This window comes from Dipodomys spectabilis, unplaced genomic scaffold (assembly GCF_019054845.1).
Source record: "Dipodomys spectabilis isolate Male_0828 unplaced genomic scaffold, ASM1905484v1 ptg000365l, whole genome shotgun sequence".
Classification (NCBI taxonomy): Eukaryota; Metazoa; Chordata; class Mammalia; order Rodentia; family Heteromyidae; genus Dipodomys; species Dipodomys spectabilis.
The window spans coordinates 3,592,272-3,619,709 of NW_024871042.1; the positions used below are offsets into that span (position 1 = coordinate 3,592,272).

Consider the following 27,438-nt stretch of genomic DNA (forward strand, 5'->3'; position numbering starts at 1 on the left):
CAGCCTCCCAGAGTTAGAAGAGGTATGATAGTTACCTTCACACTATTCAAAATCCCCGGGTGACTCCTCCTACCTTTCCCAGTACAGCCTCATGGCCCTTTTAGTCTTTTTCAGCCTCTCCTTCCCCTCACTTGCACCAGTCCCCAGGAGGTACTTTCCTTGTGAACCCCAGCTTAAACATGACTTTTTCCAGGACACTAACTCAGGGTAGTATAGGGCCTAGGGTTTGGCTCTGTGGTCTCACTGGACAGCATCCCTGCTCTGGCAGATGCTGTGTGTATAGATAGGGGGCTGCTAAAAAAATGAAGGCCAAGAGCACACAAGCACAATGACCTTTCCCAAGTCAGCCACCTTAGAATGAGTCATGGTCCCAACTAAGAAGGCCCCAGAGCAGTTGTACACTCCAGTCTGTATCGTTCTCACATACTGCTGTCTTGTAGGAACTGCCATCCAAGGGCTCAGCTGTGCCCCAGTCTAATCCAGCTAATCAGGAGGCTTGGCAGGGATAAATAGTACTGGTACTTAGTGGAGACAGCCCCTTGACAAGACTGATTGATAGATTCACCATCCCTTCCCAGCATGCCCCTTGGCCAAAGTGTCAACGGGCCATAGGGCATTTATAGGTCTGAGGATCACAGGAACCTAAGTTGGCTTCTGCAAAAGGACAAGCTGTGAGCTGCTGTCCTCTTCTGAGGCATGATGTCTACCCACATCCCAGGCCAAGCCTTTGGTCCACCATTTAGAACTCACTTCACCTGACAGCTCAGGCCATCCTCTACTTACAGAAACCTTAGGCTCTCACGAGCACATCACCATTCAATGTCGCAGGCCCTACCTTACCTACCTGGTAGGCACTGGAGCCTGAGGGGGTTAAGAGTCACGGGTGGGGGAGGGGATTACTCCCATTCTACACAGTGGCTGGTCCTGACTTCAGAGAAGCCAAGACCCACGCTTGGACTCTGCCACTGAGGCCAGGCCCTTGTGTTCTGTTCTCATCCTGGACCCAATAGGCAGACTGGGGAGTGCCAGCAGAATACACAAGACAAGAGTGCCGGGCAACAAGTTGGTTTTAATGGCATTAACATCCAGGTCACATCAGTTCTTGGCAACTCCAGGGGTGAGGGACTGTTGCCTTGCTGATAAGGGCTCTAGCCCTCCAGTCTGCTCTGCAGCCTCTGAGAACTCACCACCCAGTCTGGCCACTTCCCGGCCCCCCACCCCACTGTGAAATACATGGCAATTGCACTGATTGACATAGCTCCCCCCTTACTGTCCCGGCCTCCCAGAACACCCTGGCCTGGCAGAGTCGATGAGGCTTTGGCGTCCGCTCGAGGTGGTCCAGGGCTGCTCCCAGGAATAGTGTTTATCAAGTGTGACAAGTTTTTTACAGACTGGAGGGTCTGGAGTATTTTTTTTCTGTTCTAAGAGACTCTCGTCTCTAATGGCTTCTCAGGGCTACTGGAACTTGGGCCTGGATGACGCTGTATTGGTTGTTCTATTTGTAAGGAATGTGTAAGGCATTTTGGTAAGTTGAAGTTTCCACAGAGACTCAGACAGAGGTGCCTTCCTTTGAGCTGCCATCCTCCTGCAAACAAAAACAGACACTTGAGGGGAAGGACTGGCAAGGAGCCCAGGCACAGCCACTCACCCTATACCAGGTCCAGGCTCTTGAGAGAAAGCAAACCCAGGCTGGCTGTATCAATCCACAGGTGTGTCTGGACTTGGGGACAGAGGGTGGAATGGGAGAGACCCAAGAATACAGGAGTGTGAGTGGGCATGTGTGGTCCTGCAGGAAGGGGGCTGGCTTGAGGAGGGGTCCTTGCAAGATGAGGACTAAGCTGGCCATGAAGACCTCTTGCTGAGGAACCATGTTTCCCTGGGTGCAGGAGCCTGTGTACTAGCTAGCGCCCATGCTACCATATTAGTCTCCATCTCCATCATCTCCACTCCAGTTTCCCTCTCTTGGCCTACTTCCCAAAGCCCCTCTAAGCACCTCCTCTGGTCCCTACTAGCAGCTGACTTCTGCCCACCTCCATGAGCCAAACCCCAGGCAGTACAACATGCAGACTCACTGTCTTATCCAACTGTTCCTGCAGCTTCTTCACTGTGTCCTTCTCTTTGGACAATTGCTCCTGGGTTGTCTTCAGAAGCTCCTGCAGTTTGGTGGCGGCTCGTCCTAGGTCACTGGTTAACTTCTTCTCTTTTTCTAGTCTCTCCTGAGAGTTAAGGGTTGAAAGGGATCAGCAGGTAGCCCCCTCCCCCTGTGCAAATGGGGCCCCCACACCCAGGCATCTTTCTTCCAGGCACACAAAGAAGAGGTCTTCTGCTCTCTCTCAGACACACTGTCAACTGGGAGGAGCAGAGAACTTCATGGGCTGACTACCTGTGCCCTGTTGTCTACCAGTGCTGCCAAGACAACTCTCTGGCTTAGCCCAACCAAAACAATTTGCTCTGTGCTGAGCAGCAACTGCCATGTGACAACTCATTCCCTTTGGCTGCCAAGGAGGAAAGTCAGTGCCTGGGCTAGGAATGGGTTTCCACTAACTGCCCCACATCCAAGGCTAAGAGTGACCACAGTCTTGAGTAAGTGCCCCAGGCTCATCCTCTACCTTCAGCTGTGTGACCTCTTCTGTTCCTGAAGACTCCAGGGGGCCAGCAGCTCGGAGCTTCTCCAATTCTTCTTGTAATCGACACGCTGTGGCCTGAGCCTTATCAGAGGGGAGGGTCTGGATGAGACACCCTACAAGTGGACCAGCTGTCCAGCCCAGCTGAGGCCTGCCTAGGCATTGGGGAACCATCCCAAGTCTAATGGGCAACAGCCCAAGCCAGCCAGACCCTACACTGACAAGGAGTCCTGCAGGATCCTGACCGCAGCATGCTGACTACCCATGAGGTGCCTGCTGTTAGTTGTCTCCACCCTATGCCCACCTATGCCCTACTACCGCTCCTAGTCCCAGTATGATGAAAGCCGGTCATTGGTTAGCTTCTAGCCACTCCTGGAGGTTAACAAGAGGATTAGAGCAAGTGTGTGGTGGGGGCAGATATGACCCACTAACTCCATGGAGACTGAGCTTGAAAGGTGATGGGCTGAGGGCCGATGGGCAGAGCCTGACCTCCTCAAACTCGGCTGTGAGCTGCTGCCTCCGCGTCTGCTCGTCCTCCAAGATGGCTTCTGTGTGTTCCAGCTGTGTGTTCAGCTGTGTGGAGACACAATAAACAACTTGAGAATCTAGTACTCTCTTGGGTCCTTAAGGACCTGGAGCAGATTGAAACAACTGGCCCCACCTTCTAGCTACTTTCCAGGGTTCCCTCTTCCCCCATCACCCCAATGAGTTGTTCCCAGTACTCTTCCTTTGGAAAGACAGTGCTCCAGCCCTACTAGAGAAGCTGGTAGGTTGGAAAGATGCCAAGGGGACCTTCGTGACCCTGGAAGCTTCTAACAAGACCCTAGGACAAGAAAGATGCTTCAGAGCATGAGGCTGTCCCAGGCACCCCTGCATTCTGGCGGTAGCTTTTGGCAGCTGTTCCTTGCTCTAAACTCTGTAGAGCAGATGTCTTGCTAATAAATGTCCCAGCAAGGATTTTAACAGGAGTAGCGTTCTGTGGCTGCGGACACAACCAAAGGCTGCTCGCTCAGCTCAGCAGGCACAGACTTCAAACTGCAGCCACCCTCATTCTGTAAGAACCAGCACCTCCCACTCCCCCACTGCCTCTGCTTGGTCACCTGCCCTTCGCTCTGCATCTTTCTCAGCCCTTAGTAGGCCACGCAGGTGGAAAGAGTAGCAGTAGGGCCAGAAGAGCCACACAGCTCCACCTGGGGCAGTTAGTAAAAGCCTAAGTACCAGCTCACCACCCTAACCTTCATAGGGTCCTGCTCGGCTGGGGGAACTTCTGAGGGGATAGCCGGGGACCCAGCCACGCCACCATCCTCTACGTGGCTCTTCATCTCACTCAACTGCTGCCTGACCTGAAACAGGGAGGGGCAGGTTTGTGCAAATAAAAATGCAGATGTAGGAGGCCTCGTACATACATCCCCACCCACCTCAGAACTACAGCTGCTCTCCACTACCAAGGCCCCTACAGGTGACCTACACCCAAGTCCTCATCCCTGCATAGGGTGGCAGAGATAAGGGCCAAAATCTGAGCCGAACACAGGCCTTGACATCAAGCCTCTGGCCAGCCAGATGGATGTGCTTAAAGTGAAGTAGCAGGAGGATTCCTGAAAGTAAAGGGATCCCACCTAGGGGCAGAGATGCTGCTGCCTGAACCCTGAGTTCTCCTTCAAGTATGTGGTCTCTCAAAAGCACTCTAGGGTCAAAAGACAGTTTTTTGCCTAATATAGTCCCCCTTCCTCAGTTCTACTGCGGGGACAAGTGACTACATGAAGTGGCCCAGAGGTTCCCAGATCCCATTTGATGGGCAGCAAGGCCATCATGGGAGCTTTGGAAAAGTTCTAAGGCACAAATACTCCATGGAACATAGTTTCAGGTTCCATTCAAGAGGCAGGGTGCTCGGGGCCACCCTAACAGCTCCCAAAAGTCCAACAGCACGAACCTGTGGGGGATTTGCTCTGCATGCACTCCCACCTAGAGTGCACCCTCTTCCTGGCCTATCCTCCGGATCTGGCACAGCCAAGGGCTGAGAGAAGTAGCCTGAAATCCAGGCTAAAAACCCACCTCTGGCATGGGATCCAGGATGCTGGGAATATGCTAGCCCATCAAACCAGACAGGTCTCTTAAAAGTCAATACATTGTAACTCAAAGCCTTCTAATTTCTAAATGCTGACAATCACCTCAAAGTTATTTTTTGTTGTTTTGCTAATCCGGGGCTTGAGCTCAGGGTCTGGGTGCTGTACCTGAGCTTTTGTGCTCAAGGCTCTCTACCACTTAAGCCACACAGCTCCACTTCTAGCTTTTTGGTGGTTAATTGGAGATAAAAGTATTAAGACTTTCCTGCCCTAGCTGGCTTCAAACTGCAGTCCTCAGATCTCAGCCTTCTGAGTAGTTAAAACTGCAGGCATGAGCCACTAGCACCCAGCAACCTCGACATTCTAAAAAGACTGCAAATCAGAGAGAACACTGCAGTGGCTGGGCAGACTGCTGCATGCAGTCCTGTTCCAACAGGTGTAGTCTATGAATAAGGAGGGGCTGAACTGGCCAAGCAGCTAGGGCGTGGGCTCAGAAACATGGCTGAAAACCAAGCAAGCCAAACAGGACTCAGGCCACCTGCACAGCAGGGTTCTTCCTATCAGTGAATAGGGCTTCATCTCTGCACCCAGTGCCTGACATTAGGCTACTGTGGCACAGGCCCACAAGCCTGTGGTAGGGATCTGAGCCATTACTGAGCTAAGGAGAACCCACAGAAAGCAAGGACTTGCCAAGAGCCACAGGGTAATGGGTGGCCAGGCTAAGAAGGACCCCTAGGCTATCTGGTGCCAGGAGTCACACCACATTCCCAATGCTCATAGGAGATGAGATGGGTTCACGAGGTATGCCTACCCCCACAGCTCTTCCCACTGCTTTGTGCAAGAGACCAGGCTGCCAGAAGAGGGAAATAGAGATGGAGCATTCTGGTACTGCAGCCACAGACCAGCTCAGAACTTGGGGTAAACATGCAAGAGGCCCCATGGAGTCAGTCATACATAGACTAATGGTGACAGTGGAATCTTTGAGTGAATATCCAAACAACGAGCAACTTCATCTCACACACAGTCCCACATCACACTCCCCTGTCAGGGACACCAAGTCTACCTACCAGGGCGAGCTCGCTGCTTTGTTTCTGGGCTTCACTCTTGGCTGCTTCCAACTGAGACTGAGATTCTAATAAAAGTTGCCTCAACTTGGGTGGAAAAGGAGAGAAGAAAATACCAGTTCCAGTGAGTTTGCAGCTAAACATAAGCTTCAACGTGTTCATTCACCTCCAATACTGACAATTACACGAGCAGACAGAGCTTCCTCTAGCAAGCATTTCCCCAGTGAAGACTATGTACATCCATGTCAAACCTTCCTAAATACTGTACGTTATTTCTCACTAGCAAAAGGCCAGAAATTTGTGATTAAGGCAGGAAGAACTGAATTTATGCTTTCTGCTTCTGAATGGTTAGAAGACAGGAACAGATTTAAATCCGTTTCCTCCCAGAAATGGGATCTGCAAGCCAGGCTGCGTCCCTTGCTGAGGGGGCAACCTAGAATGTAAAATGCTGCCCGGGCAGGCCAGGCTCACCAGTACTGCTCCTGCCTACTCATGGAGTTGCCCTTTTGAAACCTGCTGAGACAGGTCAGTTCAGTGAAGTGTCTGCAGGACTCTAAGTAAAAAGCCTGAAAACAGACTTCACTGCTCACATTGACAAGTCAGTGTCCTTTAAAGAGCTACCTTGGAGAAAATCCAGCTCTGCTGGTCAGGGGCTATATGGGGCAAGGACAAGAGTTCCTGAGGTAGGTGGACTTACCCCTGCCACTTCCTTGGCATAGTTCTGGCACTCAGCGCTAGCAGCTGCCATGTGCTTCTCCAGCTCTGCCTCCAGTAGTGAGGTATGCTCCCGCACCTGAATAATGAAAAATCATGGGTGTACACACACACACACACACACACACACACACACACGTGTAGAGGAGCATTAACAACAGGGAGTACAGTGACAAGCGTCAAGACTGGCTGGCCCAGGATTAGCGAGCTAGGGCTCTAGAGCACTCAGCTACTGAATAACCCAAGGCCAATAACTAACAAATCCCTGACAAGAGATCTCCTTACTGAAGATGGCACCCAAACTCTGGTACTGCTGGGTCCTGCTATGTCCTCAAACCTGAGGAGTTGTAGAAAAGGCAGCTCTTAAGTGTACTTGCAAAAACAGGTACCAGAGATACTCTCTGAAAAGCTGGGGCACACTGTAGTGTCTGGAAGAGAAGCAGTTCCCCTCAAACACAGCCTGATTCTGAAGAGGGATAGGCAATTCTGCAGAGGCTCATGCTGTCTCAGGCCACTGACGTAGCAAATGCTACATTCAGGGAAAACAGGACAAGATCTTTGCTCAGGAGAAAAAAGCTTCTCTTCAGACATGGTCCATAAAGGGAAAAAATGACTCAAGTAGTCAGAGTAAGGTTACTTTTTTTTTGGGGGGGGGGTGGGGGAGGACAGGGGTCAGTGTGGGGCTTGAACTCGGGGCCTGGGCACTGTCCTTCAGCTTCTTTGTGCTCAAGGCTAGTACTCTACCACTTGACCCACAGCGCCAAATCCTGTTTAGTTGGAGATAAGAGTTATCACTGGGACTTTTCTGCTTGGGCTGGCTTTGAACCGCGTTCCTCAGATAGGATTACAGGCATGAGCCACCAGCACCCCCATGTAATGTTACTTTCAAAGAGGCTCACAGACAAAAGAAAGCAGCTTTCAGCACAACCCCCACATACCTGATCTGAGTTTTCAAGTTCTCCTTTTAGCTTCTCTACAGTGTCTTCGAGATGTTTCACTGTGACCCGTGACTACCAAGCAAGGGAAAGGCCTTGTCAGACATGTGGATCTGGGGGAATCATCTTGGGATGATTCAAGCAGCTGTGGATACCCAACCCCTCCAGGCAGAGCCAGGCACCTTGGCAGCCTCTTCCAATGGAGATGGGAGGAGGAGTCTCTAGTGATCAGTGAGCTATCATTGTACAAGTGTGATTTATAGGACATCCCCCCACAAAACACCAATCATGGTACCCAAGATTCCTAGGTGACAGATCATCTGTCCATCAACCTCCTGGACTTTGTAGAATTTGGAGCCAACTGTGTACTTATAGCACAGTCCGTTTGGCTTCTCTGTGTCCCACAGCAATGCCTCTGCCAGCCCTGGGGAAGTATGCACAACTGTCATACCTTCTGGAGTTCTTCCTCTGCAGCGCCTACTTTGGCTTTCCACACCTGTTCCTCTTCCTCAACACTCTTCTGCAGGTCTTTGAGCATGCCCTCCTAGGAGTTAGAGAAGCACTGAGATGGACCCTCTCTTTCCTCAGAAGCTCCACAATCACACACTGCATCTTCCCCATGGCTCCTCGTGGCGACCTGCTGGCACCTCCCTGCTCTGAGAATCTGGCCACTGTGCAAGTGCTAGATGTAGAGCCATGCCGGGAAAGGAGTGTGACCCACATGAGGCCATTAGGACTTCCATCACTATAAGACTTTTACACAAAAGCTGACCCCAAGGCAAGCCTGATTCGTGGCTGCTTGTCACATCATTCCTTATCATATGTAACCAGGCTCTCCCCAGTGTAAGACACCAGGATAAACTTTCAACTTAGCCTTCTCTTCAGCTCAGAAATAATGAAGATCAGAGAAGCTATCCATCCCCTTACCATCCAACTAAAGAAATAGGGGCCCAGTCAGGGGACGTAATCTGCCTCAAACTACCCAGAGTTAGCAAGCTTTGCTGAGATTCCTCACTATCTCCTGCCTTATCTCCTACAGCTCTCCTTCATGGCAGCCCCTGGGGAAGCCCAGCCAGTGTTCACAAATGCCCATCTCTGACTGCTGACCGTCTCTGCCAGGATGGTACGGTACTGGTCACACTCAGCTTGCAGGGTGCTCTGGGTCTCCTCAGCTTCCCTCAACTTGGAGGCCAGGTCCTGAGGGCAGAGAAGGACACGTCTGGTTAGTCTTTCCTCGGCTACCTGCTGAAACAACTGTGGGTACCCTCACTCCTAGGAAAAGGAGAGCTTGGTGCAGGGCTCACCCTGCCCGAGGCCCCTGCCCAGCAGCCTCACGTACCGAGGAGGGTTCTGTGGCAGCCAACGGCTTCTTCAGCAGCTCGGAGCCCTTCTCCTTGAGTTCCTGCAGCCACTCGCCGTAATTCTGTAAGGAACATACACAGTGATCACAGTGGGGCTTGAGTTGCTCCGGCGGGGCCTTGGGATCCTGGGGAGCCGCCCTGCCTCCTACCTGGTGTGCTGAGATGGAGAGCTCCGGGAGCAGAGCCAGCAAGGCCTCCCTAGTCTGGGTCTCAGTCAGATGGAGCTGCTTTTCTGATTCCTCCTGTAGGGGTGAAGAAGAGGAAGAGGGTGGCATTTACCTCTCTCCCAGGAAGGACTCTTCACGGGAAGGACAAGAACCAAAGCAGAAGCCAGTCTGGTGGGGTAGGGCTATGTAGGGTTGGTCTTAGTCCTGGGTGGTAGGTGCAAGTTGCCTTATACCTCCCGTCAACAACTGGGGCTCTAGCAGCTCTCACTTTCCCAGCTCTTTCTGTCTGTCCAAGCCAGCTGACAGGGCCACACATGTAGGGGCCAAGCAGGTGGGTGGAGCTAGAGCAAGAAGCTGGGCAGAAGAGGCTTTCACTATTTTGAAAGCAAAGAGGCAGAGTACCCCACCCCACACCCCCAGCACCCACTCTGGTTACAGCCACTGCCAAATGGGAATAGCAGCTGGGAAGACTCATCTCCAGCCACCCTGGAGGGAGGGAGCATCAAATTTCCACTTGGCAGAGGAAGAAAACGGACTCAGACAACACAGGGGAAGTTGTTTGGGGTCATGCCGCTCCAAAGCTTGACTATTCCCTATGTCCTGCCAGGCCTGACTTCCTGTACTGCACCTCCTTGAAGAACAACCCAGTGTCCTCCACCAAAAGCATGACGAAAGAAAAGCAGTCAAGAAGGGCTAAAGGAGCCGTTAGGCAAAGCAGAGGACCCCAGAACGCCCCACCCACTCCACCTTGTGAGATGGCTGAGGGAGACTTTGCCTAAAACGAAGTTTCATCTAATAAGCTCCCATCAGCAGATGGAAGCCACTGTCAGCCAGGCCTCACCCAGGGCACAGCCTGAGACCTTAGGGTGGCATCAGGAACTGGAATAGAGCTATTGGGAGTGTGGCACTACTGAACATTAGCTGGAACATTCTATGTGGAGTATGTCTGACAATGGACCTGGCCTGACCACAGGACCCCTGGCTTGGACTCATACCTAAGAAGCAGAGCCTCCCCCAGTGACCCACAGAGCATATCAGGACCTCTGAGTGTGCGGAGGACCTGTGACTTCTGACTCTGATGCCACTCAGGCCTTCTAGTCATGGGAGTCAAAGGCCCTTGGATGACAAATCATAGAGATCTAATTAAATCCAGCCCTAACACACAGTGGAAGGCTAGCCTTTCTTCTTGCCTTATCTCCAGCTCTTCATAGGATATTCTCATGAGTCAAGAGGATCACTGGGCCACTGCAAAGCTCACCACATCAGGACAGAAATTCCTTCCACTAAATAAGGCTGGGAGGGAATGACCTTTCACAATGGAGCGAAACGAGTGATAAGAAGGGGCGAAGGTGCTAGCTGCTGACCATGGCTCCTGGTCAGCACTTGCACAGTGGCTCCCAGCTATCCCAGAAGCCTAGAATGCCACATGAGAGTCACAAACACTTCAGTCCCCAAATGCTCACTGGTAAAGATGTCCTGCTCTCTGAGCTGTCCTGTAAACATCACTTGCAGAACCCCTACTGAGCAATGATTTCAGAGGGCCCAAAGGGGAAACATGATCATTCAAATTACCTCAAGAATAAAACAACACAAAACTGACCCTGGGCTCACCATGCTCCGGGAAGGCTGGCCTTTTAGCCTCCAAAGCTGAGGCTGCACTCATTTTCTACTCCTATGACACAGGGGCAGCTGAGAAAACCTGGGCACACACTTCTCTCCTCCATTTCATGGAAAAATGAAAGAAAAGAAGGAAAGCAGGAGAGAAAAGAAAGGAGAAAACAGGCACCAGGGAACACTATGCTGAGCCCTGAGCATTTCCATGTGGATGTATGAGATGCTCTGAGGCCAGGGCTGTCTTTTCTGTTTCCAAGCAGGTGCTACTAATTGGTGCCAGTCTGAGGCTGGCCAGGGCTCTAACCTTGGCTTGGGTCAGAGAGCGTAGTTTCTCCTCACAGGCCCTCTCAGATGAGGCCAGGGCCTCCATTGCCTTCCAGTTCTTCTCTCGCAGGTCCTGGGTGGGGAGAAAAGGGAAATATCAATGGCCCATATGGATCCAATTGCAGACAGGGCCCCTATACACTCCTCAGCTGCTATCAACAAGTGTGGGACCCAGAACCTCCCTGACACTACTCTGGTCAGAGACAAAAATGTCTTTTCCTTGACCTGCATACATGTGGTCTCTCCTGGGCAGCACTCAACACAAAGGTAAAGAGCTATAGCCTGATGTGGGACTGGCCAAAGCACAAGAGGAAAGAGAGAACACCTTTTCAGGCTCTATCCTCAGAGAAAAAATGGGTCCTGCAGCTGAACAGCAAGCATGGACTCCCAACAGGCTCTGGCCCTGGAAAGCTCCCGGGGAAGTTTCTGCCTTTACAGGGAAGCAGCCAGCAAGCCCTGGCTGTGTCACAGGGCAGGTGAAGAGGATGGGCCAAGGCCAATCCAGCCTCCACAGAGAGGGACAGTGTGTCACCTGTCCAGTTCCTCCAGGCCCTTCTCCGGCATGAGCCTATACTCACATGCTTAGAGTAACCACATGTCACAGACCAGGCCAACTGGCACACTGTGTCCCCCAGGAATGGTACCATGCTTGGAGGCATGATGTAAGCTGCCCCAAGGACAATGTGCACTGGAGCCACTAGTGGTCTGCAGGAGAGGGACGAGGCTGGAGGAGGGAGGGGAGCCCATAGCAAACAAGGCAGGAAGGGAAGAGTATGGCAAACAAGCCGGGCCCTCTTTTTATCTGATAATCTGGGGCAGGCTCCATAGCAGGGTCCCTGTCCTCAAGATCTTCCCTGATAGCTCACTCTGTTCCTACCCTATTCTTCCCACCCCAGCTCAGTGGTATCACTCACATTGTTCTTCCCTTTCTGCTGCTCCATGGCCTCCTTGAGTTCCGCAGCCTCCTTCTCCAGACACAACACCTGGGACTCCAGCTCCTTGAGTCTGGGGGATATAGTAAGGTCATAGCCTTGGCTCTATTTCAAAAAGGACTCCTTCATCTGCCCAGGGCACCAAGCCCTGCCTGAGACTTCACACTGCAAGGAGTTCCCCATTCCCCACAGCTGCATCTGTCCCAGGCTTTGCTTTCTAGGAAGATACCCCAACTGAAGAATCATGCTGCCATCTCATTCACTGGGACTCAGGGCACCACTGCTCTTGCGTGTTCCCAAGAGGCCACTAACTTCTAATTCTGAAACCCAAAGGCTTCTCTCCTGGGATCTGAGGACTTAGCCAAGAGAACCCCCTGCCATTGAGGGATTAGTGAAGTGTTAGTCCTATCTGGACTAACCCACTGGGCTTTGTCTACCCCACCATCGAGCAGTGAGTGGTTGATGCTGGTACGAAAACTGGAACATTTCCAATGGACACTTTAACATGCCCCCTTCTGCATTCAGATTTAGAAGACAGACAGGGAAGTCCGAAGATGTATGAAACCTAAAATCCAGAAGTAGCCAATGGTGGCTTGAATAAGCAATCCCAAGCGTCACCCAGATTCAGGAAGAAGACCCATGAGGGGGAGCTGCCACTAGCCGGGTAAAGGAAGGCTCTGCTACTACTGCTAGCCAGATGGGGACCTGATGTACTTGTTTCTCCTGGGAAGCCATGGTCAAAGCCTTTTTGAAAACCACCTTTCTATTGCACACTAATTGACCATAATGTCAGGCCTAGCAATCAAGGTGGCCATCCTTACCACCTTGATGATGGACTCCAGCCTGGCACAGCACGTCTGTGTCTATGCGCACACATGCACACACACACGTACACACGTGAACTCAGGGCCTGGGTGCTATCCTTGAGCTTTTTTGCTCAATGTACCATTTGAACTCCAAGTTCACTTCCCATTTTTTAGTGGCTAACTGGAGATAAGCATCTCACAGACCTTCCTCCTCAGTCTGGTTTTGAAGTGAGATCCTCAGATCTCAGTCTACTGGGTAGTTAGGATACAGGAGTAAGCCACCAGCACTCTTGAGCAAGCTTCATATTTTTATCCTGAATTCAGTGGCCCTCATTGAAAACCCTAGCCGACTGCTTGAACATTGATTGGTTTCAGGACCACAGGTACCTTCACCCTACCTTCAAAGCTCTGCGGGAAGAACCCCTAAGATCTCCCTCAAATCAAGAGCCTCCTCCAGCAAGCCACCTCCGGAGTGTACAACCCCAGAGTGTCTCCAGAATAAGACCTGAAGGAGTCTATGTGTCAGTGGCAAGAACACACTGACAATAGTCCACACCCCACACCAGGAGTCACTCCCAAGTTACAGAACTGACCTCAATCATCCATTCCTCTCTATCTGAACAGGGTGGTCTAGTCTAGACAACTTAAAAGATAAACAGAAAAGGATATAAGCCAGTTCCTGCCAGATATTTTTGCATGATACAAAAAATTAAAATCAATCCTATTTGCTATGTAAATTATTATGCTAGTAATCTGCTGTGTGGTGCAAGAATCTAATCTTTGCTCTTTAATGCAGGGTCTTATGTGGCTCAGAACTTTTGTTGGCCTCTCAAGAGTTGAATCAACAGGTATGCACCACCACGCCCAGTTTCAAAGTCTAATCTTAAAATGCAAGAGAAAGATAAAATTAAGCAAATGAATTCAGCCTCTTTTCCCTCATAAATATGAACATCCACACCTTCTGGGAAAGGAGGAGAGTTCTGGTTTCCTCCTCTGGTCTCCAAACCACAGATCCCAATGGGTGCCAGGGGATACTAGCTGTGGTCTGAGGAGAAAAATTTGCTGAGAAGCATATGGGAAGATAAACAACTCTTCATCAATGATGGCCAGAATAAGTAACCTTGTTTGTTGAAAGCCTAGGACACAACCAAACATAAGCAGGATAGAAGACATCCTCTCCAACATAGCTGCTTTGGGGACATGTAGCTGGGACACACCCAGGAGGTGTGAGTATCAGTGAACATCTACCTCAGAGGTAATGATCACAAGGACTCTGGACTCTTGAGCCACCCCACCCAGGTGTCAGCTCTGTTGCTAAGGTAACAGCAAACTAATAGTCTCTGAACAGGGCCTCGTGCTAGGACTGCTGACACTGACAGAAAACAATGTCTAGTCAGTGGTGAAGTCAACTCACAGACAAGGGAAAAACAGCCCTATAGCATGATCAAGTCAGTGCTAAACTGCTTCAACATCCCAAATATGGGTGGCAGCAGAAAGCCTTGACCATATCTATCTACTTCCAATTTGAACTACTGGCCTCAGTCCCTAAAATCCTTTGTTTTGGAAATACAGAGGAAGCTTTGACCAGCTAATCCTTCCCCAGTGGGAAAGATGAACAGTAGTGGCAGGACATCTGCTCTAGTTGAAGTAGCTCCCACCCTCCACACAAATGAGTTTGGGTTTTTGAGACTGAGCACAGAGCTTGTTGTGCTTTGGGCGTTCTCTTTCCCTCAGTGGTTCAGCATTTTGGAAGATTAGTTCCTCAATGTGGTAGTATTAAGAAGTGACAGAGTCAAGCCCTGGTGGATCACGCCTGTAATCCTAGCTACTCAGGAGGCTGAGATCTAAGGGATGTGGTTCAAATCCAGCCCAGGCGGGAAAGTCTGTGAGACTCTCCACTAAATCATCAAAAAGCTGGAAGTAGGGCTGTGGCTCAATTTGTAAAATGACAGCCTTGAGCAAAAAAAGCTGAGAGACAATGCCCAGGCCCTGCATTCAAGCCCTATTTACTGGCACATGCAGTAAAAAGAAATGGTGAGGCCTGGCAGAAGTAGTTAAGTCACTGGGGGCGCTGTCCCAAGGAGGAAATGATGCTGGTTTGGTTTTTTTTTTGAGTAAGTTGGTTTCTCTGAGTGAGTTGTTATAAAAGAGTAAGCCTGGCCCCTCCCTGTCCCTGGTTTTCTGTCTTGCCATGTGACCTCCCGTCTTCGCACACAGCATTAGGCCATTCACCATGAGGCTCTCACCACAAGCTAAATACATGGAACTTTCTCACCCTAAATCCTTTTCCCCCCCCGGAATATCTAGCTAAAGAAAGTCTGTTAAATAGCGATAGAAAACTGACTAAAACAGGACTCGTTGCAAGGCTGCATTCTTCCCCCAACCCAGACCTGTCCTCTTCTCCAAGTCACTAGGGAGACAGAGGAATAGGACAGAGACTTCTGAAAGGTTATCTTCCTCCAGGGAACTCAAGCAACCAGATCAATGTCCCAGCTCACAGAGGCCCAGGGTCACTCTGTGCTGAGGCTGAACTGAGTGGGCAGGAGCCCAGCAGTCCCTCAGCCCTCCACCTTGCCAGCTTACCGGGTCTGCTGCTGGTCGGCCTCAGCTCGGATGGCCTGGAACGAGACACAGAAATCTCCTTGGTCTCCATGAGGCTCACTTGTGCAGCTACTAGTCAGGGCAAGAGGCCCTTTGCTCAATGGAGTCCTCCCTCCCCTCCTGTCAGCCTGGGAAGGGGCTGACCTGGGTATCCTGGGCTTGCCCCGCCTCTAGCAGGGCTTCGATGGACCGGATCCTCTCTGTGAGTTGTGAATTCTCTGCCCTGGCTTCCTTGAGTTGCCCATGGAGATCACTCAGCTCCTCACACTTGCTCTTCACTTCTCCCTCGGAAGACTGTAATTTGCTGTGCAGCTCTGTTGCAAAAGGGAAGTAAGAGAGAAGTCAGGGCCTGGGGCGGACAGCTCAAGCTGCTGCCCCTCTCCCCAGGCACATGAGGTTTTAGAACCCCTTCTTGCCAATGGAGCTTCTCATGAGTACTGAGGGTAATATAAGCTAAGTCATATCCTGGCGATGGCACTTTTGAGGATCATTAGGTAAAATGAAATGCCCACAGATCCCTTGATAAGAAAATGATGGAGATCTATAGTTGGGTATATGCTGAAGCTTCTAAAGATTCATTCTCTAGCTCATTCTGCCTCATATCAGCTGAGACCAAGAGTAAGTAGGGGCAAGTTGCCAGAGACTCTTTAAGCAACTATGTGGACCCAGTCAACCAAGCCTACCCAGGACCTTTCCTGAGCCCCTTTCTCTTCACCAAATGCCCTCCTCTTCAGTTGATTTTAGATGTCCCACAGCTTTGCTTGTGGCTCAGGTATGCACCTGTGACACTCTCCCCTAGGCCCAGTCTTATTCATAACCCCAGGCTCTGCTGCCTGCAAATTCTAAATGAAGCTGTATCCAGGCAACTCACAATCAGGATTTCAACCTCCCAGGTGTCCTCATCCTGGCTGCTGTTTTCTCTCACCCTTTGTCATCTCTGCCAATTTGTCCCCATTACCACCTCTACAGCTTCTTGGACCAAGCCCTGAGGCTTGGGGCTGGACCACTGCAGAACCTTGTCCTTGCTCTCTACGGGCCACTCCTGTCCCTGTTGTCCGTTCTCCAGCCAGGACGAGAGTATCCAGAAGTGCAGGTGAGACTGTTCTGTCCCTGGTCCCCAAACCTTCCTGTCACACTACTCCTCACAGGAAAGGGGAGCCCCTGCCCATTAGGCCCTATGCTAATCACAGCCCTCTCAGTTCTAGCATTTGGTTTACCTCACTGCTTGTTTAGACCATGCTCAAGCTGACTCACTTCTCAAGAGCTCTGCACTTGCTCCCATCTGGGCCTGACCCCATCATCATTCGAATCTAGGTTTAAGAGATCCTCTCTACTACTTCAGAGAAGCCTCCCATGACTAAAGCCACACTTAGCCTTCTAGAGAAGGGACCAGCAAATGGGCCACAGGCTGCTCCTCTCCTTGCCTGTTTTTAATAAATGAAGCTTCATTTAAACAGTCATGAACAGCCATGAGGGTTCATTCCACATTGTTTGTTGCCACATTTGGCCACAGCAGCAGAGCTGAGGAGCTATAAAATAAAACATGGGGCTCTGGAAGCCACACCTACCATCCTTCCATAGAGTTATCTGTCCCTCCACAGCTTAAGTCTTTGGGTAGAAAGCACTGCTGTGATTCTGACCTTATGGGAGGCACTGCTAGTCCAGAAGCCATGGCACTGGCTCTCACCAGCGCCATGTGCCCTATCCAGCCTTTGCAGACCTTTCACGGCCCTACTTCATGTTCACTCTGCACACCTAGAGGGCAGTCTGCTACTGGCTTGCCCCCACGGGGGCAGGGGGTACGGGGGAGGGAATCCCAGCCTCTTCAACTCTCCAAGGGGTAGGGTTGGCCCACTGTGCCGTGGTGCTGGTGGTAGGACAACAGTGAACAGACTCCCCTGGCTCCTTCCGGTAACAGGGACCGCAGGGACACCATCCTCACCTGCCATCCGTTGCTGTTGCTCCTGGGCCTTCTCAGCATCTGCTCGGAGGCTGGCATGGCTGGTCTGTGTACGGCACAGCTCCTGGCTGACCTCATCCAGGCGCTTCTGCAGAGCCTCCTCACTTTCCTTATGAGATGTCTGGGGAAGGAGGGATGAAACAGGGCTGTGAGGAAGGGAGGAGACTGGGCCTTCATCAACTGTGAGGTTGAAGAGGCCAAAGTTCTTCACATGGCCTTCCTTTTCCTACTAAATCCCTGTGTGGTAGTCTTTGATTTGTCTTTCAAGAAAGATCTCTTATTTCTGAATGCTCTCAAACTGCACAATTTTACTCCATTGTTCCTTTCCTACTTCTCTGGGGTGTTTTAATATTTTAATATTCTCAGGTGATTTGTGAATACAAATGTATAGCCTGAGTCCAAAATTAGTGATTCAAAGTAAACTAGCAGTTTCCTCAGGAAGGTCTTTTGACTCTTTCCCCAGAAATGTCAGTCTGGTGGGCCTCTTGCAGCAATACACAAACAAGCAGGTCCATGGTCAAGATCACTTATATGGCAGTTCTCCTAGATCGTTCACATAAAGAAAAGATAGGGAACATGCAGCCTCATCTGATCATTTGACCAGATTTTTTTTTTCCTTGGGAGTACTGGGGAGTTGAACTCAGGGCTTCAAGCACATGAGACAAAGGGTCTATCACCTGAGCCACATTCCCAGTCCTCAAAAAAATCACTTGATAGGACATGACAGGACAGACACATGCTTCTCACATGCTTCTCATTGGCTGCCCACAATCTGTCTGCCTGGACTGATAATTTTGTATGGCTTGTGAATGATGTTATAAATATCCAAATGACCCTTGACAAAAAATGTTCTCCACTTCTGACTTAAAAGATGCAGCCATATCAAACTGCCAATGTTCCACCTTGTTTAAGCCATAAAAATGGCAATTTCATGGGGTTCAATTTGAATCAGGGAGACTTCTGCAGCAGTATGCAGATTTAAGAGCCACAAGAGCTTTGATGCACAGATGTCCATGCAGTTCCCTACCCAGTGGCAGGCAGATTGCACTCAGTCTCTGATGGTCCCAATTGATTTTCCAATGGACGTCTTAGTCCATATTTCCAGTATTCCCACACACTGAGCTCCAGGGAAGAAGTGCTTGTTAACCTCTTTGAAAAAGACTGATTTCCCGAAAGACTAGATCACTGACTATGGAATTCAAAAGTTTATCTAAGGCAGGGCTAGGTGAGCAGGGCCAGTCAAAAGATGACTCTGGAGACCAAACTGAGGCTCTGAGCAATGCCTCTACTCCTTCAGCAAGGTGGCGTTCCCACATCCCACTTTTCATTCTCTTTAAGGGCTGCTATTCAGCTAACTTTTATGATAGCAGCCATCACAGAAGAGGTAGGTCTGAAGCCACTGAATCCATTGCTAAGAGTGTGCCCACCGGGCTGTGGATACTGTGCAGGGAAAATGGACAGCTTTAGGGTGGGGAGTGTTTTTCTCCGCATTAAAAGGTGGCAGTGGTTCTACTCAGTTCCCTATCTGGGGGAGGAAAGAAAGGAACAACTGTCAATAACTGCATTAGGAAGACCTGCTTCTCCTCTGCCCTGGTACCACAGCAGGATCCTGCCTCTTTCTCTTGGATTCCACACCCTCACAGCTCTGCTGTCACCAAGAGAAAGGGCAGAGACACTCGGCCACCAGAGAAAGCACCAGTGGTTTCTCTTTCTTCTTTAAAAAGGAGATTCAGCTTAGACTACATGGAGAATGCCCTTGACCATCACTAATTAGAACACTGGTTCTAACAATACGGAAATAGAAGGGAACTCAAACCTTAGAATCTTAAGTGAAAAGCACATGAACACATGAGGACCTCAACTCTTTTTGCCGAGAAGAAGGTGGTCAGCATTGCCAATCTCATCAAACTATTTCAAAGTTGGTCCCGTGCTGGGAACCTCTGTGAAAAACTCTGCATTTCTAAAACTGAGTTTATCCACTGAAGCAAGAAGCCAGGTCAAGTGATCCTCAAAGAGAACTCTGCCATTTCCTCCACACAGACTCACTAAGCCACCCAAGGGCAGAAAGGCCCCGGGCTGGAGGTGAGGAGCTACTCCCTGAAGCCAATGGTTTTAGACTTAAGGTCAGCACAGGAAGTCTCGCCTACCCTGGTCCCTGGAGAGATGGCTTGCAGTGAAGTGGCTGAAGATGAAGGAAGGACTTCAGCTTGACAGGCTAAAGTAAAACTACAGCCTCATTTGGATTTCCTGAATGTCTCTGTAAAGTTCACATTTACTGAACTTGTTTCTGTGCAAGGCCCTGTTCTAGGTCTGAGTGTGCCAGCATGGCTTATTCCCACAGCCACCCTATGGACAGGTACTAGTATCATGGCCAAATGCAAAAGAGAAGCAGGACTCTTAGGTAACTGGTGTAGACCAGATCAACTTGTTTTTTTTTGGTCGGCCGTGGGGCTTAAACTCTGGGCCTGGGTGCTGTCCCTCAGGTCTTCAGCTTAAGGCTAGAGCTCTATCACTTGAGTCACGACGCCACTTCCGGTTTTCTGGTGGTTAGTTGGAGAAACGAGTTTCACAGACTTTTCTGCCCCGGCTGGCTTTGAACTGTGATCCTCAGATCTCAGCCTCCTGAGTAATTAGGATACAGGCCTGAGCCACCTGAGCCCAGCTTTGTCAACTTGCTTTGGTATGAGCCAGTGGGGGTGTCAGAAATCAACAAGGCCCCTGGGCTGAGGAAAGCATCCTAGATAGTCTCCTCTCTGAAGGAGAACAGGCATATCCCCTTGGAAACAGCTTTGAGGCTACAGTTTCTTTTTTTTTTTTTGGTTCCGGTCGGGGGGCCTGAACTCTGGGCCTGGGCGCTATCCCTCAGCTCTTCAGCTCAAGGCTAGTGCTTTACCACTTGAGCCACAGTGCCACTTCTGGCTTTTTTCTTTTTTGCTTTTGTGGTGCTGAGGAATCGAACCCAGGGCCTCATGCATGCAAGGCAAGCGTTCTACCACTGAGCCACCTTCCCAGCCCCGAGGCTACAGTTTCTATGGCCAGTTAGCTCACTGGCAGAACTGGCAGTGGTGGCCAATGTAGGAGGACAAATGTAAATTGGAGCTAGACTCAGAGGGTACAAATCCGCCTTCGCCATGTCCTGGCCATGTAAATTTAGGGAAGTTGTTTGCCTTCTCTTTTCCTTATAGGTAAATTGCAAGTGCCACTTCCCTTAGAGAGTTACAATGATAATTACCTGAGTTAATGCTTGGAAAGTACTCATAATGATGCTCAACACATAAAAAGTACCCACTAGGTACTAACAAGGCTAAGATTGAGGGTTCAAATCTCAGCACTACTTTCATCTCCAGCCATCAAGAGATGACTTGAAGAAAGATGACTCAATATGACCAGGCAGACAGTCTTAGAAAGCAGCCAGCAGGCATACTGGGGTGGCCACCGTGCTGACTCACCTGTAGCTGCAGGACCTGCTTCTCAAAGGTGGCTGCCTTGGCTTCCAGAGCCTTCCGCTGCTGCTCCTCCTGTCTCGAAGCCTCTGATTTCTCTACCAGCTCCTTGCTGACCTTGCTGAGTTCCTGCCGGAGCTTTGCCAACTCAGCATTCTGCCTGTAAGACAGTCATCAGCCCTGACTGATGGACAGAAGGGGGTAGCACAGCTGCCTGTGCCTCCCTCTGAGACATCTGTTGTTTTCTAAGTATTCAAAAGTCTTAGAACTATTACTGCACTATAGGAGCAGTATTGTCAAAGATATTTTGCTAGCAGTATAGTCCAGAGAAAGCAAAGGCAGAATGTACAATGAAGCATCCCAGAGGAACCCCTTTAAGAAACCACTGGAGATAGGCGCTGGTGGCTCATCCCTGTAATCCGAGCTACTTAGGAAACTGAGATCTGGATAACTGTGCCTGCCCAGGCAGAAAAGTCTGCAAGATTCTATCAAAAAGGTGGACTGGAGGCATGGGCTCAAGTGGAAGAACACCAGCAGCACAAACAAGCTGAGCAAGCATGAAACTCAAGTTCAAACCCTGGTATTAGCACAAAAAAAGAGAAGAAAACCACTGGAAATGTAGATAAAAAGAAGGCAAGTTGCTCTTTTCACATAGCAGAGGCAGGGCTTACCACACCAAGAGTCAGGTGACCTGAGAGAAAGGACCACATGGGCTGAGAGATGGGGCCTAGGAAACCCAGGGCAGTGCTACGCACTTCCTCTTACTTAGACGGGCATCCAGACTCAAGGGAGGGAGCGGTTACTACCTTGGCTCAACAAGTTCTTGGGTTTTAGAGCCCCAGCAGATTCTGCATGATAAAGGGGGCCAGAGCATTCCTCAGTCCCTATCACCTTCTGCCAAAGGCTTCAAAGGAAGCCTCTAGCTGCTGAACATCAGGAAGGAGATAAAGACATGTATATGCACATGCAGAGAGGACCTCAACAGAAGGTACAGCCGTGAGAAGGTGGCTATCACATCCAGGAAAATGCTGTACCTAGCCCTCCCTCACTGCCCAGCTCTGGTGCTAAGGCATTCTTATACAACATCTGGTCATAAGGTGAGGTGTCAGGGATCAGCTAGTCCTCTTGATGAGAGCTCTTGGAGTAAGAGGACTCTAGCAGGCATTTTAGGCCAACAGACAGTAAAGATGGGTATCAACTGTGTTGCAGCGCGGTTCCTGAGGACAGCTTTCTGAGACTGCAACAGTAGAATTGGGAAGCAGGGACCAGGAGGACAGTGTGAACACTGGAAGCAAAGAACTGCCCTCCAGACCTGGGGTGCTGGCTATGAACTCTCTAGCATTTCAGCTGGCAGGAAGTAAGAGTAGGAACTCTGCTAAACAAGAGCCTGGGTACCAGGAGACTACTCACTCACAGGATATAAGGGGAGATGGTGTGCCCAATGGAAGTTGAGGCCATAGCAGGTCCCTAAATCACCAACATACTCTCATTCTAAACAAACTGCTTGGTATTGCTACTCTGGCCACAAACAGAGGAGTGTTGAACAGCCCCCTTGGAGGATTCTATGAAGACAGGGATGCAGCAAGTATCACTCTGCCGGACAGTGAGACTCCAGCACCAGCCAGAGTCTGAGGGATGCTTAACCCAAAAGACACTGTGCATGTTGGCAAGAGAGGGCTTCAGACCCACTTTCGGCTTCAAGAGAGAATGCTGCTCTTCTTCAGGGATCTGACCTGAAGTGCATCAGGTCACCTGCCAGAAAATTCAGTTGCCCAGAACCTACACAAGAGATGGTCCACACCAGGCCCTTCATGAGGAAGCAGTGGACGCATAGGTGGCCCATTCAACACATGGGGCCCATGTACAGATGCTACACCAGCTGCATATTGAGCAGGAAATTAAGAATGCGTCTGCCATAGCCCCCTGAGAGTCCAAGGAGCCCCCATACGCTCCAAAGCTCTCTGTGTGGGCCATTCAGCTTACTTGCTCTCCACCTGGCTTGTAGCCTGGTTCAAGGCATCCCTCAGGATAGAGTTCTCCTGCTGTAGGCGGGCTAGCTGGGTGTTGGGGCCATTCTCCAGCTGCTCCTGAAGAGTTCGGATCTGGAAAGTCATTGAGGAGAGCATCACAGTGCTGCTCAACCATACAGGGAACGCTGCCCTCTAGGCTACAACCTGTAGGATCCTCCCACCTGCTCCACAATTTTTAGGTATCTTCCTCCTCACCGCTCTCAGCCTGCGCTCAACCCAGCACTCAGCCCAGAGCCTGAGACATGCTCATACATGTCTGTTGTTGCGATCACATGGGCTGACTGTTTTGCGATAAAAGCACATGACCAAAATCACAGTCTACAAACCACCGCAAGGAAGACTCGTTTCCTGACTTTTGACCGTCCATGCTACCTTCTGAGACATACTGGAGGGAGGCAGCCAGGGACCAAATGAGCAGAGTCAGGTGTCAGAAATAAGCATTACATTCTGACAATGAAGGCCAGTCCAGACAGGCAAGTGGCCTGAGGTCTATGCTGGGCTCTACAATATTCAGGCCTCTTGTTTTGAGATTCTCCCAACCTCATGTGGGAAGGTGGAGCCAGCATTACTCCAGGTTCAGGTGGAGCAAAAGAACTTGACTCTAAAGCACTTAGGAGGCTGCAATATACTGCTGGCCACTTAAGGTTATACACTTTTAAAAAGTACTCTTTAGTACATTTTATATCTTCTTGGTTATCAGTATCAAATACATACATAGTGGGATGCCAGGCACTACCTGGCCAAATGCAATACCTCTGTCCTACAGGCTCCCCATAGGTATCCTCTCCCTCTTCCCTCCCTACCACCGGTCTCAGGTCTTGCCCGCTGGTCACCCAGGACTTTCGACTTTCCTCAGCCTGCCCTATGCTCCAAGCTAGGAGCCACGGCTCACCTTGCCCTGCAGCTGCTGCACCTCCTTCACGTGCTCCCGGTAGCTGGCTTGCATGCGTGCCTGCACAGCCGCGATCTCCTGCTCACGAGCTACCAGCTGCTTCTTCACCTTGGCTTCGCCTGCTGCAGCCTTGGCCTTTTCTGAGGCCATCTCCTTAAAGGAAATATCAGACAAGAGGGCAGGTAAGGTGGGGGCAGCGCCACATTTGTTTTTTTGAAAAGTAGTCCTGATGGTGGTGGGAGGTCAGAGGTCAAGCCTGGTTTTCTCTCTCTGGCTAGGCAAGGAAGCACAGAACTGGCATGAGTACTTGGTACAGAAATGACTTGGTACCTTCTTTGGGGCTCTGGTCAGACATTTTTTCTTCTGGTGCTATGGCAGAGGCTTAGTGGGGTTCCACATGGCTTGGTGTGTGTCTGAAGGTGGTACCCTCTTCCCTGGATCCACAATTAAGGCTGATAATTATAATTCCTACCACAGTACCCCAAGAATACCCTTTTACATCCCTGAGGGCCTCATGGCTCCTTAACCACTGAGTCAGAGCCCAAGTTCCTCCCAGACTTTCAATCTCAGGCATTAAGGGAGGTATAGGATAGGTCTAGTCTTGAGGTCCTGGTGGCAGAGCCTATGGTGCCTGGCTAGATAAAGCTAGAAAGGTTTTCTAGAAAGTTGAGTTCTTGGCTGTGATACTAGAGCCCTGGCCTGGATTCCTTAAGTCTGCCCAATGACCCTGAATGCACAGAGGATCAGGATGGAGCTCTGAGGGACACCCAGGTCCACAAGCTCCTACAAATGTACTGGCCCTTGGGGTTCGGCGCTGCTGGACTTCATCATCCCATCCCATCCCACATCCCACGGGAGTCACACACACACACGGCACACGACCCAGACATTCTAAGTGCAATTCATGCTTAAAACATGACTCCCAGAAAGATCTAAACAAAACCTCTTTTTTCAACTATAAAAAACTTCTCTACAAGAACAAAGAAAACATGTAGAAGAGATTAGAATATGGAACACACAACCTATTTATAATCTTACTGGCTTCAGTGGGGGTTAATTTCAGGAAACTTCCACATGCTCAGTCACATGTTCCCATATGTTCCCTTAACACGCTGAGCTAGATGTGATACAAGAATGAGTTGGCATGCCAGCTGCACAGGACTCTTGACAGAACTTCTGAGACCAATGGCCATAATTTCAGGGATATAGGAAGAAAAAATGGGCAAATGCATAAACTATCAACATTTAACAGTGGTATAAAATGCCAATGAAATTGCATGCCAGCTTCAGGCCTGGGGAACTACTTGCTTGCAAACAGCCTGCTGGGCTGGACAGGCAAGGTAGCCGGAATGGTTGCTGTACAAGGCTCACGGCTATCAGGAGCCAGATACAGGTCTGTGACACATATTCCTAACAAAGACCTCTCTCTGGGACAGGAACTTAGGGGATTTCTTAAAGATGGAGACTATTTCAAATTGAAATTTACAGAATACAAAGAAATTGCCCAGGCAGGAGGAGCAGGTAAGGCTAAGAGAAGAGTTCCAGGGGAAGCAAAGAAGGATGGGATACATCTGAGAGAAGGCAATGATGCAAGAAAACAGGGAGAGATCAGAGATAGAACAGGGGGAAAGTAGTGCTTGGGTGTGAACTCAGAGGCTAAAGACTAGGAGCAGAGTTTGAAGAGGGTCCTCTTAGATCAGATTGGCATTTGGGAATATAAGAGCACCTCCTAAAGCTATATGGAGCAGCATGATGTTAGAGGCAGAGGTCCATGGCCGGACTTCACCTTGCTTTAGAGCCAGACTCTGGAAGGTGAGATAGGGAAAGTCAAGGACTTAAGTCCTGCAGTTCACAATCAAGAATATGTTCTACTATCTCAACAGGGGAGGGAAGGCATCTAGATCTGGTGAGGGTATTAGAAAGGGGAGGGGGGGGGGGGGGAGAAGCAGCCACACCCAACCCCTACCCCAACTCTCAAGAAAATAACCATGGACCAAAATGTGTCCATCCTCCTTCCTGGTAGTATTACCCAAGAAGATGGCTTGGCACCAAGGCACCAGACAGTGAATGCCAGTTCTGGTCCATCCCCATTACCAGGCAAGGAACATGTGTTCTTATAGCTACAAAGCAGCAACCCCACCCCACCCTGGGCTCTTCAGAAATCATGTCTAATCATGGCACTTTTGATGCTTGATAACAGCCACATGCCTAGCAGGCAAGTTTAGTGGGAAAGCTGCCTGTCTGATCCAGCTCTGAGCAAGATCCAAGAGCAGCAGTGTCCCCAGGGATAAGGAGGTCCTCAGATAATGGGGGAGGAGGGGGAAGGGCTGACGAACCCCTTGAACACACTTGCTTCTCGGCTTGGGCTATATACCTTGTTGAGTTCCCTTAGTTTGCTCTTGGCAACAGCTGCGTCCTCCTGCTCCATGGCCAGCAGCTTTTCTTTCTCTTCTAGCTGGCGTTTCAGAATTGCCACAGGGTCACCCTTTGGAGTGGCCTACAAACATCCACAAAGCCATGTTAGCAGAGAAAACAGACTTGGCTTACTCACCTCCACCGCAAGAGCAGAGGCCTGAGTATCTACTGAAGTAGGAGCAGGTATCTTCAAGATGAGTGCACCATCCTGACTACACACAAGGAGGAAAGTGACTCCACTCAGCCACCCAGAGTGAGGCTCCCAGGCCGTGTGTGGAAGGATTGCTGGTGGCAGTTTTTAGGACCAGCTCGAGTCAGGGTATACAGACTAGAGTTGCAGTATGGGAGCTAGGAGAGGGGAGGTTAGACTCTGTGGACAAAGTCACAAGTATGCTGGGACCATAGACATATCAACCCTGACCCCCACTAACACACAGGCCCAATGGGACCCCGTTACCCAATGCTTACTTGGGTGGAGTTTCCCAACATTACTGAAGCTGCCCTGCACAACCATGTAGCAGCTAAGGAAGAGGGGTGACTACCACAGGCTTCAGGAGAGGAAACCCCAACCTGGCTCTCAGGATACCCTCACACCTTTAGCCATTCATTTTCCAGCAAAATTACCTGCAATCCCAATTCTGGCTAAGGAACTCTGGCATAGTATACTTCCCAAGGAACTCTGGCATAGTATACTTCCCAAGGCAGCTCAGTGGCCAGGGGCACTGGAAGGAGAAGCCAGCCTCTGAGCATGCCTCTGGTAAGCCGGAGAGAAGTCCAAGAGAATTTCAGGGCTCACCGCACGGTCTCCTCACACATACACTCTGTGTTCCTTCACCATCCCTGCCACACGGAGCTCTGGCCACAAACCAACTAGAGCTAGCTTCTGTGTTCAACCCCTGGGAGCATTTGTAATACCGAGTTCCACCCCTGCCCCTTGTCTCTTAACAGACTTCTGGTTTGGGTGACCAGACTATGGCAGGAGTCACAGCGTCTGCACGGTGATTTGTGTGTCCTGAGAATGGGTGGGAATAGCAGGATTCTTCTGGAAAGAAGTGGAGGCTGTTGTAGGAATATTTTCCTTTGAAGCCTGGCGAGCTGGGTACGATCCATGATATGCTACCTGGGGAGGTGTGTATGGGCGGGGGGAGGGGGGGGGGAGTCCCAGGACACCAAATCACTGCAACTCACCCGTCTCTAAGAGGAAAAGGAGATGGGGGCAAACTACTCTGGCCCACTGCAGTGGCCTCTGGGCCCACCTTATGCCAAGTGTCCTGAATGATGCCAGCCTTTTCAGACAGGATCTCGATGAGCCTCTGGGTCTCGCCCTCGTTGAACACCATGCTTCCGACCGTGGAGACCAATGTATTGTAGGGCAGATAGAGAGGGCTGTTGGAAACTGAGGGCCCTAGAGCGGGAAGGAGCAGGATCTTACATTCATACCCCAAATAATGACAGATGTGACAACAAAACCCAGGAGTGGGTCCTCACCAGAG

The 27,438-nt window shown here is 50.3% G+C and overlaps 1 protein-coding gene across 11 annotated transcripts in view; it reads right to left on the minus strand.

Annotated features, from left to right (window-relative positions):
* Window positions 1-1,049: 1,049 nt before the first annotated feature.
* Rrbp1 (ribosome binding protein 1) overlaps window positions 1,050-27,438 on the minus strand; it is a 72,094-nt gene continuing 45,705 nt past the window's right edge. For 5 of the 11 annotated variants that reach the window (XM_042666371.1, XM_042666370.1, XM_042666368.1 and 2 more), the window contains 22 exons: window positions 27,202-27,350; window positions 25,905-26,027; window positions 23,531-23,683; window positions 22,592-22,710; window positions 20,615-20,768; window positions 17,148-17,286; window positions 15,350-15,519; window positions 15,188-15,222; window positions 11,781-11,871; window positions 10,847-10,939; window positions 8,911-9,003; window positions 8,740-8,823; window positions 8,508-8,597; window positions 7,852-7,944; window positions 7,404-7,475; window positions 6,449-6,544; window positions 5,755-5,838; window positions 3,851-3,967; window positions 3,114-3,197; window positions 2,610-2,708; window positions 2,073-2,216; window positions 1,050-1,585 (listed from right to left, as the gene is read on the minus strand). In XM_042666371.1, the coding sequence (XP_042522305.1) occupies window positions 1,550-1,585; window positions 2,073-2,216; window positions 2,610-2,708; window positions 3,114-3,197; window positions 3,851-3,967; window positions 5,755-5,838; window positions 6,449-6,544; window positions 7,404-7,475; window positions 7,852-7,944; window positions 8,508-8,597; window positions 8,740-8,823; window positions 8,911-9,003; window positions 10,847-10,939; window positions 11,781-11,871; window positions 15,188-15,222; window positions 15,350-15,519; window positions 17,148-17,286; window positions 20,615-20,768; window positions 22,592-22,710; window positions 23,531-23,683; window positions 25,905-26,027; window positions 27,202-27,350 (2,318 nt within the window). In that variant the 3' untranslated portion in view covers window positions 1,050-1,549. The remainder of the gene's footprint in view (window positions 1,586-2,072; window positions 2,217-2,609; window positions 2,709-3,113; window positions 3,198-3,850; window positions 3,968-5,754; window positions 5,839-6,448; window positions 6,545-7,403; window positions 7,476-7,851; window positions 7,945-8,507; window positions 8,598-8,739; window positions 8,824-8,910; window positions 9,004-10,846; window positions 10,940-11,780; window positions 11,872-15,187; window positions 15,223-15,349; window positions 15,520-17,147; window positions 17,287-20,614; window positions 20,769-22,591; window positions 22,711-23,530; window positions 23,684-25,904; window positions 26,028-27,201; window positions 27,351-27,438) is intronic. The other 6 variants (XM_042666367.1, XM_042666366.1, XM_042666364.1 and 3 more) reach the window with 4 other exon arrangements.